This window comes from Ostrea edulis, chromosome 1 (genome assembly GCF_947568905.1).
Source record: "Ostrea edulis chromosome 1, xbOstEdul1.1, whole genome shotgun sequence".
Taxonomy (NCBI): domain Eukaryota; kingdom Metazoa; phylum Mollusca; class Bivalvia; order Ostreida; family Ostreidae; genus Ostrea; species Ostrea edulis.
This window is the reverse complement of record NC_079164.1, coordinates 55171121-55186394: the sequence shown is the minus strand read 5'-3', so window position 1 is coordinate 55186394 and position 15274 is coordinate 55171121. Positions and strand designations below refer to the sequence as shown.

The 15274-nt window shown below is 34.5% G+C and overlaps 1 protein-coding gene across 6 annotated transcripts in view; it reads left to right on the top strand.

The window, feature by feature from the left end:
• The window catches only part of LOC125664628 (serine-protein kinase ATM-like), a 408026-nt gene that overhangs the window by 47467 nt on the left and 345285 nt on the right, over positions 1–15274 (top strand). For all 6 annotated transcript variants that reach the window (XR_008800024.1, XM_048897448.2, XM_048897449.2 and 3 more), the window contains exon 11: positions 27–283. Coding sequence is in view for 5 of the 6 variants with exons in the window: in XM_048897448.2 (XP_048753405.2) it covers positions 27–283 (257 nt within the window). In the remaining variant the exon portion in view is untranslated. The remainder of the gene's footprint in view (positions 1–26; positions 284–15274) is intronic.

The following is a 15274-nucleotide window of genomic DNA, read 5'->3' as shown; positions in this document are numbered from 1 at the left end:
GGTTTGTTTTTAACCTTTTCTTTCAGATTTTCCTGGAGAAAGTGAATTCTATAGACGTCACCCAGATATCCACACAGCAGGGCCAAGGGACCAAGAAAAGACGTTTAGAATCTGGATGGTGCTATGTCCTGGAGTTTTTATTAAACAGAGAGCAACAAATCCAGATGATTCCCTGGATTCAGATGGTGACTCGATTTCTGCAGAAATATCCCCAGAATTTTCCACAGGATCAAGTGATATCGTATCTAGAGGCTATTGCTAACCAGTTGGGGGATTTCAAAAGGTAGATATTTAGTCATTGAAATGTAAATCATTTCAAATTATTATGTGTGCCTTTAGAATTTGATAGTTATAAAATTCATACCGTGGTTTTATCATGCGTTGAACAACATTTTCCCCGGATTTTGTTGTTGAGTTGCTCTACGGAATCAAGTGTTCAGCAAAGTTTGGTGATTCAAATTTCGATTCTAATAGAGAAACCTGTTCGGATATACATATATATTTCCAGATTAATTCAGTGTGAATAATACAGAAAAAAATTGTGTAATCAAAGTGTTTCATTACTGTGATTGGCATTTGATGTATCTATACTTTGTTCTTTGAAGTGAAGTATGAAAAGATGACATAATTGTGTGTAAGTTAAACATAACCTATTCAGATAACTATATTTACTTTTAAACACAGCACAGCAATTCAAAATGCAATTATATTTAATCATCATTAGAAATACATTTCCATCATAAATGTTTGGAGATTTTACAGGAGTCCAGCCTTTTCAGAGCCCTTTTTTGTCTTCCTTTGTTATAGGGTGGGTGTGGGTGGAAGAATTGCTATCACTATCTAAACCTAAACCAACTTTCTCCACATACTAGTAGTGGAAATGACCTTTTAAAACTTATTAGTGTGAAATCAACTGGCTGAGGTTTATTGATGTAACATGCTTGGACGAATGAATAAAGGGATGATGCTACTCTCCTTCAGCATTTCTAGCAGCTTGGGGCTTTGTACAATCAAAAATGGTAAAAAACCCAAAACCAAATGCATTGTACCATTTCACAAAATCTCTCCAGGAGGCAGATACATAAACACAGTCATAAAGAATATGAGTGACTGTTTCTCTTTTCCTTTTGCAAAACGAACACAAGTCATTATCTACAAGTTTAATTTGTGAAGGAAAGAGTTTATAGCTATATAACACATAAGTATACGGTATTGAAAATAAATTAATTTTGTTTCTTTTGTGCATAATGATGCATTCATATAATAACAGAGCTGTTTACTTGTACGGATTGTCCGTATTTTCCACGGATTTTTTAGTCAAAATACACTCTACAGATTCACGTTGAAAATCTACGATTTTCCACGCATGAATCAAAAAAAATAATTGTCGGTCCCGAATGATTGAATAAACTGGTTCCCCGCTGAATGATGCTACATTCGAACAGGAAAATCAATGTCAACAGGGAACCAGTTTAGTCAATTGAAGTGTCCCTTGTTTAAAGCGCATAATTGATATTGATTTATGCCAAACTTTTAAATATAAGCATGGATGGTGGCGAATGTCAAGTTTGATGAAAATTCTAACGAAACTGCCAAACGGAAAAGAGATGAAACGCATTCCGGGACTCAAAAGAAGAAGAAATATCTCCAAAATTATAAGGATTCCTATGGAGTGCTTTGGCCTTGTCTTCGAAAATCAAAGAAAGCTGATCATATGGTGTATTGCAGTGTGTGCAACACAGATTTCAGTTGCGGTCATGCAGGTAAAAATGACTGTTTCAGACACATCCAGACTAAACAACACCAAGATCTGTCAAGCTGAAAGTGTCAAACAAATCGATGACGAGCTTCATGGATGTTCCTAACTCGGAACTTAACCGTCAGCGTGCTATAACCAGAGCTGAGATCATGATGGCAGAATTGATAGCCGAACTAAATTTGCCGCTCACATCCGCAGATACTTTCAGTAAAGCATTCAAACTGATGTTTCCTGACTCCAAAATTGCAGAAGGTATATCTTTTTATGTTTTCTCTCAAATTCTCTGTGTAGGCAAGAGATGTGAATGATTCATGTCATATAAATGAATCTGCCCCACATATCTCCCCACATATCTCTTTTTTCTTTCTTCTTTCAACCCCCACTTTATTGGCCTGGCATTTAAAGGAGGGATATACAGATATACAATGAAAAGTTAAAATCTAGGGTGTGTGCTGCCCAATTTTTTTCAAGGATGGTCACAGTTGTATCCATTCAAAGCATAGGTGCTGTACATCGTGGCCAGCTTTAATGTGGAAACGAATCATTTTGAAGGCACAGTTAGCTTTTACATCAAAATCCAAAATATGTAAAAGAATTCAATATTCATGACTGGAAAGGGAATTCTATAATGTAATGAATAGGGTTCAATTTTATCCTTACAGGTATGAAGTGTGGCAGGAACAAAGCTACAGCCATTCTGATTGAATTGGCAAATATAAAGCAAAAAGAGCTAGTTGGTCATATGAAAAATAATGCATTTAGTATATCAACAGATGGGAGCAATGATGCCTCAAGTAAACAATACCCACTTGTTATTAGAACGAGGGATTCAACAACAGGATTGGTTGACTCTGAACTTTTATCAATACCAGTGTGTAATGAAGCTGCTACAGGCGAGAATATTTTTAATCTTATGAATGATGATTTAAATGCACGTGATGTTGACTGGACGAATTGTGTAGCTCTTGGATGTGACAATGCGAATGTCATGACTGGTCGTCATAAAGGGGTATTTGCCTACGTGAAAAAGGAACAACCAGATGTTTTTCTTTCTGGATGTGTCCTTCACCTTCTACATATTGCTGCCAAAAAAGCTGCTGATCAATGCCTGCCACCTATTGATGATGTACTCTGCTGCTGATCAATGCCTGCCACCTATTGATGATGTACTCATTGATATGATATTATTATTTTAACAAGTCTGATAGTAGAAAGTTGGCATTTAAGGTAACTCAAGATGTATACGATGTAGCACAGAGAAAAATGCTAAAGCATGTTTGTACACGATGGTTGAGCATTGGTAGATGTATGGAAAGATTATTAATGAATTGGGATGCATTGAAAGACTATTTCTATAAACAATACACAATACTCAAGGAGAAAGCAGAAAAAAGGAAAAAATCTACCCCAAGAGGCTCAACTAGTGCAAAAGCAAAGGACCCCACTAGTGCAAAAGGAAAGTCATCTGATGAACCTTCTGAGGGAACTGATGTATACTCAGCATCATATGCAGAGAAGAAAGTTGAAGCTGTGTTTTCTTTTGTGAAATCGCTCACTAACAAATTATATGTAATATTTCTTAATTATACTATTCATGTGTATGATGATGTGTTAAGAAATTTGCAGGCTGAAGAGCCCATGGTTCATGTTCTTCGTAAATCTTTGCATACTGTTATGCGCAACATTCTGGTAAGATTTGTCAAGCCTTCAGCTATTGTAGGAAAATCTGTTGATGAAGTAGAATATCAATTGTCTTATAATCAAAAGGTAGACAAAGAACTGGTGATTGGAGAGGAAGCAAAGAAGTTTATTGCAGAAAAAGAAAAGCATCACTTGCGTGACAGTCGTCTGAAGGAATTTTATAGCAATGTAAGGCAATATTTTGCAGCAGCTTGTGATTATATGAAGAAAAACCTTCCTCTAAATGACCCAGTTCTTTGCCATGCTGAGGTTGCGGACATAGACAAGAAGATTGCTGTTCAAGCATCATCTTTAGAATTTTTTATGAAAAAATATCCTTGTGTCCTTCCTGAGGGTGTTACATCAGATGTAATTTTAGAAGAGTTTGCTTTATATCAAAGTTTTGATGTCAAAACTGAGATTGCTGAATGTAAGCGCATTGATGAGAAATGGAATGCAGTAGGCAAAATTAAGAATGAAGCTGGTATTTTTCTTTTTGTAAACTTGGCTTCTGTTATGTGTGGTATCCTTTGCATTCCATACAGTAGTGCACACTGTGAGCGTGTTTTTTCTGTAGTGAGAAAGAATAGGACTGATCAAAGGGCTTCTTTGGGGGACAAGACTGTAGAATCCTTGTTAGTGCTAAAGCTTAGGCCAGGTCATCCATGTGATGCAAGTAGACAACACACCGACAAGACATTAGATAAGCTGAAATGGGCTTACTATAGACAATTGAATCAGTAATTCATTGAAACTGTTCTGATGTTTAATTTTGTTCTGATAAAGAATTTCATTGTTTATTTCTGATGGGACTATCTGAACTAGAATGTGAACTATGAATGTATGAAAATTGTTAGTACATTTTTCTATTAAAAAGTATAGATCAACAAAGCTATCTGTATCTGATACTAACATATATCTAGTCAAAGAGGCATTTTCTAGTCTATTCATAAACTGTTAATTCATTTTTCATTGACAAAAGTAAATGTTTGTTTAATTCAATATGGTGTCTGTCTTTATTTTAGTTCTAATTTTATCAAGTTCATATTGTTTTTAGCTCACCTGAACCGAAGGTTCAAGTGAGCTTTTCTGATCACATTTTGTCCGGCGTCTGTCTGTCTGTCCGTCTGTCTGTAAACTTTTCACATTTTCATCTTCTTCTCATGAACCACTGGGCCAATTTCAACCAAACATGGCCAAAAGCATCCTTGGGTGAAGGGCTTTCAAGTTTCTTCAAATGAAGGGCCATGTCCCTTTCAAAGGGGAGATAATCACAAAAATGCAAAAATAGGGTGGGGTCATTTAAAAATCTTCTTCTCAAGAACCACTGGGCCAGAAGAGCTGAAATTTACCTGAAAGCTTCCTGACATATTGCAGATTTAAGTTTGTTCAAATCATGGCCCCCGGTGGTAGGATGGGTCCACAAGGGGGGATCAAAGTTTTACATACAAATATATAGGGAAAAACTTTAAAAATCTTCTTCTCAAGAACCACTAAGCCAGAAAAGCTTAGATTTACATGAAAGCTTCCTGACATAATGCAGATTCAAGTTTGTTCAAATCATGGGCCCCAGGGGTTGGATGGGGCCACAATAGGGGATCAAAGTTTTACATACAAATATATAGGAAAAATCTTTAAAAATCTTCTTCTCAAGAACCACTGAGCCAGAAAAGCTGATTTTTACATGAAAACTTTCTGACATAGTGCAGATTCAAGTTTGTTCAAATCGTAGGATGGGGCCACAATAGGGGATCAAAGTTTTACATACAAATATATAGGGAAAAACTTCTCAAGAACCACTGAGCCAGAAAAGCTGAGATTTACATGAAAGCTTCCTGACATAATGCAGATTCAAGTTTGTTCAAATCATGGGCTCCGGGGGTTGGATGGGGCCACAATAGAGGATCAAAGTTTTACATACAAATATATAGGAAAAATCTTCTCAAGAACCACTGAGCCAGAAAAGCTGATTTTTACATGAAAACTTTCTGACATAGTGCAGATTCAAGTTTGTTCAAATCATGGCCCCCGGGGGTAGGATGGGGCCACAAGGGAGATCAAAGTTTTACATACAAATATATAGTTAAAATCTTTTTCTCAATAACCATCGAGTCAGAAAAGCTGATATTTACAAGAAAACTTTCTGACATAGTGCAGATTCAAGTTTGTTCAAATCATGGCCCCCAGGGGGTAGGATGGGGCCACAAGTGGGGAGGGGGGGGTCAAAGTTTTACATACAAATATAGGAAAAAGCTTTAAAAATCTTCTTCTCAAGAACCATTGGGCCAAAGAAGTTGACATTTACATGAAAGCTTTCTGACATAGTGTAGATTCAAGTTTGCAAAGGGTAGTTTGGGCCATAATAGGGACTAAAGTTTTACATGCAAATATATATGGAAAGTCTTCAGATATGGGTCAAGGTGACTCAGGTGAGCGATGTGGCCCATGGGCCTCTTGTTTGAAATTAAGGGATATATGTCACTCATGGATGTAAAGAAAAAATACAGAGAAAATTTATTTGACAAAGAGCTATGTCACAGTACAACCTTCAAGAAGGAGAAAACCTCATGAACTATAAAATGCTATGGTGTAAAATATGACAAATAGAAACAATGATCTAAAAGCATAATAATTACACATTACTACATATTTAGAATACAAGAGCAACAGTAGGCAGCAACCAGCAGCATTCATAGTCAGTGCTTATTAATATTATGTGACAACGAGTAGTGTTTATTGTTATATTCATCTTTTATACTGACAAAGTGCTCAAAATACTGACAACTTGCTCCTGGAATACTGACATCAGTCAGAGGGGGTAAACAGGTCTGTAATAAAATTCCATTAAAACATTTGAATGTTCCATTCTGCAAAACTAAGTAATTCAAGGTCAACCCAATTTGTATAAAAATTTCATTTTTTAACATCAACAAAGTTTCTTGTATCTAAATTCAAATAATCTGTCACACAAAGAGAGCTTTCTTTAACTCTTGATAGTGCTTTAAACACATCTTTCCAAAACACATTATCAATATGATTTACAAATTCATTGAGTTTTTCTTTGGATAGGTGAAAAATGAAATCCACATTTCTAAGATTTAAAATATTATGCAACATATGTTGCCATATACCCTCATTATCTGCAAGGTACCTTTTGACCCATTTCAGCTTAATATAAGATATAAAAGATGCCAAATGTACCATATTTAGTCCCCCCTCATCATAATTACCCACAACTTTATTTCTTTTCAACTTTTCTACCTTGTATCCCCAAATAAATTTGAAAAATATTTTTAAATTCAACTCTTCCAGGTGAATAAAATTGATTTTAGGTGGGTGAGGCAATGCTGAAAATAAGTGTATGAGGTTTGGGAGTGCTAAAGTTTTGATAATTGTGATTTTATCTATTGGAGTTAAATCTCGTTTAGTCCACAAACCTAGCAATTTTTTAATGGCATTGATTTTAGATTGATAATTAGGGCTATTCCAGCAAAAAAAATATGGGGGGGAGGGAAGGCACTTTATTTTTAAGACAGCCACCCATACAATTAAATTTTCCTCTGTTACCACCACCCATACAATTAGATTCTCCCCTGCCACCACCACCCATACAATTCAATACTTTTCATTTAACGTAACAAATGGATCAACCATATGATATTTTAGAGCTTAATTCTAGTTTATACTTTTAAAAATGCATAAAAATATGAACAATAAAATGTCTTTCTTTGTTGTTTCATCGGAAGATGAAGGCAGTAGCAATCATTGCAGAAAAAAATTACATATTTTGGTTTCCAATGCAATTTTGGTAGGGAGAAAAAAGGATGATCTCAGCATATAAAATGAAAGAAAAAATGCAATTAATTTTGTATACTCTGGAAACATGTGAGTTGTAGAAACCTAGCTCTGTTTGCTTATTATAACCAGACATGACTAATCGATCAGATCAGTAATCGATAGTAATCGAACACTTGTCGATTGATTACATATACTAATCGATGACTAATCGATCAAACTCTTTGGAGAGTTTGATTGATTACTGATCGATAACTGATCGATTACTTTCAATCGATTACTGATTGTTGTAACAAAACTGTTACAATTCCATAAAGATATCATGGGTAATATAATACTTCCAGCAAAATGCTGTTTACAATTTTGTTATATACATGTATATGTATCTTGAAAACAAATTTTGATTAACTTGGACCAAAGATGCACATTTGTATATGTGTTGCATGCTTCACCCTGTATATTAAAGATTCAAACCCTATATTCACCATTCTCACTCTGAGTACCACATTGAACAGAATCCACAAAAACCCATGTGTCAAAACTTGGGCTATTTGAAATTTTAGATGGGTGATACATGTACAAGACCATGGATATAGGTCTTCAACATGTCCAATAGTTTTCCATTTCTTTCACAGTTCCCCATTCAAATAAAAAAGAATATATTTCCTTTATTATAAACTGGAATTTATTCTTAAAAAGTGCAGAGAAACTTTATCACATTTGGTCTTCAAGGTCAAAGAGCTTCTATCTGAAAAAAAAATGTGAAAACTATAACAATACAAAATATTCTATTTTTAACATGGTTATTAGAACAATTAAAAAATTGGAAACCTTAGGTAATTTACATACTTAGTGAGTGAAAAATTCAAAATATAAAGCAGCTTCAATTTGTGACAGTGTACCTTGTATGGAACATGTTGCTCTCTTAATCTGTTGACTAAATAGTCCAGAGCAGCAGAAGTCCCCTTCACAGAGTAGCAACATGGCTGCTCCAGACCTCCCCCTTTGCTCCACCTACCACCTGGACAAGGGATGTCCTCCAAGACAGATGGTTCACTAAAAAAAAAAATTTATAATGATAATAAAAGTTTTAATTAAAATGTAGCATGTATAAGTTTTAACAATCCTTAACTATCATTTATTTCACTTAAATACATGTACATTCGAGTAAGAACAATGTATTTTGAATATGATAATTAATTGAAACTTAACAAGATTTTAAATTTATCTATAAACACACAGACCCCATGTGGCAATATTTAAAAAAAGTCAACATTGAATTTACATTTTGTTCAGTTTGATGTCTCTTCATTTTAAAGCAGAGTTCTAAAATTACTGAACACTTTTTTTCTCTAAGGTTCCAAGTTCTTTAACCTCTGACCTTGGACCATGTTTTTCTAAATGTTTTTCTCAGATCAGGTTCTGAATTTTACTGGACATAATTAAGAAATTTACTGAAGATTTCCAGAAGTCCAGCATCTTTCACCAATTGATGTTGAGTATATCTACATATCATAATCAGATATTCAAATTCTGTAGGACTTATATAGGCAGTTCCTACCATGCGATTGTATTATCATAATAAAATACTGTTTAAATTAATATATCCAATTATTTATATCGGGTAACTTATACATACCAAATAATTTCATACTGAAATTTCTTTACATTTGAGAAAATATCTCCTTGATAGTTTGTGGCACTCTTCCATATATATTTCCATGGTGATTTACAACCTTGAAAGCATGTGGATCATATGGATTGTTGGGTTCTGGAAGTACCCTCATGTAGTCCATGCTTGTTCTTAATGTACTAGCATGTCTACCTTTAATAACGGATGGAATCACAATCTTAAATTTGATGCTTGTTTCATCCATGGCAAATCCCAATTGTAGAGTGACCTTTATCTTAGCTGTTTGAAACACATTCTGATACCCCCATAAATCAATTAATCACAACTGAACAAGAGAACACATTTATCCAGATTTATTCATTTTACATCAACCTGTAACAGAAAACTAGAAAAGAAGCCTCTCTTTCCTGTTTATGACTTCATATCTCCATGGTACCTATCTGATATCAGTAGATAACTGATTTGAAGGAAAGTATGTAATATAAATAAACAATAACATTTAACTTATATATTTCTCCATGACTTTAAGTACATCAAATTTATATGCATGAATTGCCACAATAAATCAGCTGTTGAAAATAATTCTAATTTTGCAAAGCTTGCAGAAAGTCACCAGAAATTGACTGATGCTAAGTAAAAATACATGAAAGCTAGCTAATACATTTGCGATTATAATGCTAATGAATTAAAAAATGGGAATATTATTTAAAATAAGAAAAGCCCAAAGTCAGAAAAATATTCTTTGATTTGTTTATGAACTTATATTTTGGAAATATCAGTTAAACAAGTTTATCTAATATGCATATCTTTTATATGTAATCAAATTAATAAGTGTGTTCTTTCTCCATAATAAATCAAAGTAATTTAAAAAATCATTAATTATTCACAAAGGAATCCAAATCATCTGGGATAGAGTCTAATGACTTTTCCCACCCAGCTGGGAAATTCCTAGCTCTTTGGTTGTTAAACCAAGTTCTTATTTGTTTTATTCCTAAATTTAATGTCTCTGCAATAAGTTGCTGTTTTTCCCCACATGGTCTGTTGTCTTTCTTGAAGAGTTTTATCAAAACAGCAAGTTGGACGGGAGAAAATCTTTCTGTCTGTCCTTTTCCCTTTGGCAGAGCATTTGATTTCCGGCCCCATAAGCTGAAATGATAAATAAAAACTGTTGTATAAATGGTACTTTTTAAATTTATAACTCGAGCAAATATCTTCGATTATGATTTACAGCGAATTACAAAAGACTGGTTGAGTTTTCAATTGCCTGCTGGATTGATCAATAAACTTTACAATTTGGTCAGCCAAGAATCACACTTGGTCTGAATTTAGGTCACAAAGTTACTCAAGCGTAGATTGTTTTTACAGGTAAATCTGAGTTGATTTCAGTGTCTTTTGCAGCTATTTCCCTAGGTTTTTTTTTAAAGTGAACATCAATTACATCAAACTTGAATATATTTCTCTCTCAAATATACATTTGATTACTTTAACAAGTTTAAGTAAAAAAAAAAAGTGGGGTGGGGGGGGGGTACTCTCTCTCTTTCTCTCTAATTTGAAGCATTATTTCAAGTGTTTCTAAATCAATGAATTTGGAATACAATCAAATTTGATTATTTTTCTCTTTCAAATATACTTTTGATTACTTTAAGTAAAGAAAAGGGTGCTCTCTCTCTCTCTCTCTCTCTCGCTCTCTCTCTCTTTCTCAAATACATTTTTTTTTATTAATAATTAAATTGAACTTTACTAAACTCTCATCAATTTCACTTAAAAAAATTCATTAGACATCTCACAGAGTCTCCAGGCGGCCGTTTCACTAAGCGATTACGTTTAAGATCATATGACTCGCACGTATACGAGTGTTTCACGAAATCTATCGTAGTCGTAACACTTACGATTGCGATTTACGTCTGACTTTTTAGAACTCTTTTCTCTTTGGAGGTAGATTTTAAATTAATTCTACCATGGAAAGAATGGGTACCATTCATTATTTTCTCATGGTTTAAACATACCCTTATCGTCTGCAATAACCCATGCAAGTTGTCAACAAAAATAATGAAAATTTTGAGCCCGATCTCTAGTGTAACATAAAGAAAATTCCTAGAATGTTTAAACAATTGATAGGATAATTTTTATTGACTTTCATGTAACTAAAAGTTTGGAAAAAATGATATAAGAAATGACATAAAAGATTTACATTTTAGAATTTTAAATGTCAAGTAAGCTATGTTCAAAGGATTAAAAAAAAAATAAGAAAATGAAATGATATTGGTAAAAAAAAAGGTAATAAAATGAAAATAAAATTGCACACAAGTATAGGAAATTTTACCATGCATCAAAACCATGGATATACACATGAACTCCAGCGTTTAAATATTGTTGTAAAATACGCTATAACACTAATGACATATCTATTCACTTATTTGTATAAATTTTATACAAATCATGGGCTCAATTTGTTCCTTAAATGATTTGAAATTTATTTTCCCCATGCGTTTTATATATTTTTTTTCCGTTTAGGCATGTAAGCATATGCTAACTTCCATCTTTACGTGATGATGTATTTTCCAGATCATTTATTGAAAATTATTATTGATATTGCACTGCCGTTGAAGGGCTGCAAAATTTAGGCCTATGCTCGGCGCTTATGGCCATTGAGCAGGGAGGGATCTTTATCGTGCCACACCTGCTGTGACACGGGACCTCAGTGTTTGTAGTCTTATCCGTAGGACCGCCCCCATTTAGTCGCCTCTTACGACAAGCAAGAGGTACTGAGAACCTATTCTAACCCGGATCCCACGGGATTGCACTTTATAAACAAGGGATCGGAACCCCAAGGATCCGATAATGACCCATCCCTTTTATGTGTATACATATAGGTCTAGGTTTGTATGTTTAATTTCTAACGACCTTCATAAAACTACAGAAACGTTCCACTTGTAAAATTGAGATTATAACCCCTCTCCCATTACCAAATCATGTTATTATCATATTTTTCTTAAAATTTGTAATGTTTATCATTCGAATATGCATGTATTATGCAGTTACTCAGTTGCATCAAAAGTATTGATCCGACGGAAAAAAAATAAATAGCTGAGTACGTCGAATCGTAACGTCTCGGATTTAAATGAACTGTTTCTAATGAAACTTAATTTCTGAACATGTCTATGAGAATTACTTGAATTCTGCCTAATGTTAAATATACATATACACCAACGGTGATGCAGGTACATGTAGCAATATCCCCCCCCCCCTCCCCATATTACTTTTCTAACAACTGTTCTCGTTATCATTACATGCAAAGTTTAATATATGGACTACAACCCCCCACCCCACCCCCCCCCCCCCACCCCACCCCACCACCACCACTTTGCCTTTACATTTACTTCAGCAGACTGGTCACAGGGGCTAGGGTCGTTTTGGACCCGAACTCTGTGATACAATGAATTTACTATATTTGTGGTATCACAGAGCCCGGACCCAAAACGGACTTGACCCCTGTGAGACTGACATTTCTGTGGGTACACGTGCGTAACAAAGAAGGACAACTCTTTAAGATTTAAGATTCGGGCTCGGACTGTACAATATTTTTGTGCAAAAGCAGACTGCAAGTCATTGTGATTGTTTTCTTCCTATAAAGTATAAACAAACTCAGTCAGGTAAATACTACCACAAAATGATCTCAGGCGGGCCAGCATGGCGGCCATATTGCTCATTTACGTGCATGTAGGAGCACTTACGATAGCCCTAGACCACTCGTAGGGTTACGATCAATATTGATCGTAAATCGCAAATCGTAACTTTTAGTGAAACGGTCTTACGTGCTACGTTCACATTTAAGTCTACATCTACGATCGTTTAGTGAAACGGCCGCCTGATGTACCATTCATCTGTTTGTCAATCTATATTTGAGGTCAGTCCATTCATATCACACAAAGAAAACTTCCAGAATACTCTTCTATTGTTACTCTTTTTGACCAATAGAATTCCTGTTATTATAGCTAACCATTTAGGTTCAGTCTTCTATTCTATTTATAGTTTTTAGGGTTGGTTAGTGCAGATCTACCTTTGGGAATTTTACAACACCTATTCGGCTTATAACCATGAAAAAAATAAGATGGGAGATATTTTAAATCTGAAGAAATAAACAAAGAAATTATTGACCTATACAATGAGAGAAATTCTTTACCTGAAATAATCATTAAAACTGAAGTGTTAAATTACCTTATTTACGGGGTTGTCACTCACACTGAGAAAAAAAAGAAGTTGTCAATTCTTTGTCATACCTGAGTAACTTTGTGACCTAAATTCAGACCAAATGTGATACTTTGCTGACCAAATTGTAAAGTCTATTGATCAATCCAGCAGGCAATTGAAAACTCAACTGGTCTTTTGTAATTTGCTGTAAACCACAATAGTGTGACAGTCAATAATCACTGCGAGAAATTGAAATAACTGGATTTATGAACTTCATACTGCTAAAAATGGTAGATTTAGTGCATGGATGTTATAAACCCTGGTATAAATCAAGCTTCTTACCTCGTTGTTGTGAGCAATTTTTCTTGGTTTCTTTCTGCTTTTCCTCAGAGGACAACCATTTCTGCATTTCCCTGTACAGATGTTTTCCTCTGTGAGTGAGGTCTTTAGCTGATTTATTACATGCTTTTGAAAACAGATCACTCAAGTTTGACTGTGAACACTTTAAGATGTGTTTTGCTGCCATCCTTTGTGAAATTCCATATTTCTTAATTTTTTTCTTAAAAAGTTTTGAAACACATAAAATATTTAAACAGTCTTCATCCTCATCTTCTTCCTCATCATCTTCTTTTTCTTCTTCTTCTGATGATTGATTTTCAGAAACATACGGATTATAATCATCTTCTTCTACCAGTCCCTCCTCCTCTTCTTGTGCCTTTTCCTCCCTCCTTTTCCCTCCTATCTCTAGGTCATTCTCTTCATCATCATCATCCTCTAGCTTACTTTCCTCTTCATCTTCATCACTGCTGAAATTGAAAGGGTCTATAGCAGGAGAAGAATTGGCTGATTCAAGGAAGTCTTCACTTTCTTTTACAGCAGACTCTAGAAGTTGGTTTTCTTTATTTCCATGGCTGTTTTCATTGCTGCATTTGTCATGAGCTACATGCATACTCTGCTTTGCACATTTCCAGGAAAACAAATCTTCATCATCATCTTCATTTTCTTCATCGGATATGGGTTTTGATCTTTTTCGTGGGTAGACCAAAGAAGGCAAAGAGTCCTGATCTTCTGATACATTACTACCTGGATTACTATCACTACTCAAATTGCAAAATTCATCGGAACATTCCATAATATTTAAAATCTCCTGATCAGACATTTTGATATTGCTAACACTTCGGATTACTTTGCAAAAACTGTGCCTTCCCTACTAAACAGTTAATTAAAGTATGACATTTAACCCTTTCGTGACTACATTTCTATACAATTCATAGCACAGAGAATCTCAATTAATTCTTAAGTTTTTATGAAAATTCTTCCTTCATTTTCTTAATTTCATAACTTTTTCATTAATCAATGTAATGCCATGAAATTTCACCCAAATATAATGTTGACTCTACTCTTTGGAATGTGACTTTTATTTTCTGTCTATGTCATCATTTTCCAGGTAATTTTCAGGTAAAAATCCCAATCAAGGAAAAAATTCAATAAAACAGATATAATTCCAATGTTTTGTTCACTCAAGCAACAGTATACCAATGAGGTACTGAAAAAATAAACAAGGATATATTGTGATGTTTTTTTATTGATGCCATGATTATAAGCTGCAAAATATTCAGGTAATTTATTAGGTACAAAAAGGACATTAAAAAAAGAAAGCATAGAATTTAACAATCAATTTCTTTCAATAAAAGTGTAATTTAGCAAATATATATAAGTATAATGAAACTATGTACATGTCTAGTAAGTAAGTCAAACAACACCTGTACTAGTGAAATCAGGTAAACACAGGTAAAAAATGTTTAAAAGCCACAAAATTAAATATTGCTGTCATTACATGACACTAATTTAAGTTTCTTTCATGGAAGGACGTGAAACATCCATTTCTGCAGAGAGGAAGATCACAAAATCCACATTTGAATGTAGTTTCCACTGGACGTCCAGATAAAGTCTTGCGGTTGTGTAGGGAACATTCGCGACACATTTTCTTCCTACCGTCTATTTTCACGAGTTCGTGGTGATTGATAGATTGAATTGCAATTTTCTTGTTGCAGTTCTTTGCCTTTCTGCCAATCCTGTGTTTCCTGGAGGTAAATCCAGCGCGCAACTGATCCGCAACGTCCATTCGGAATCCTAGATGGTCATATCCTTTCTGAGGTGGGGGATTCTTCTCCGACTTCTGATATAAAACCCAGGCATTCAAAATTGATAAATTG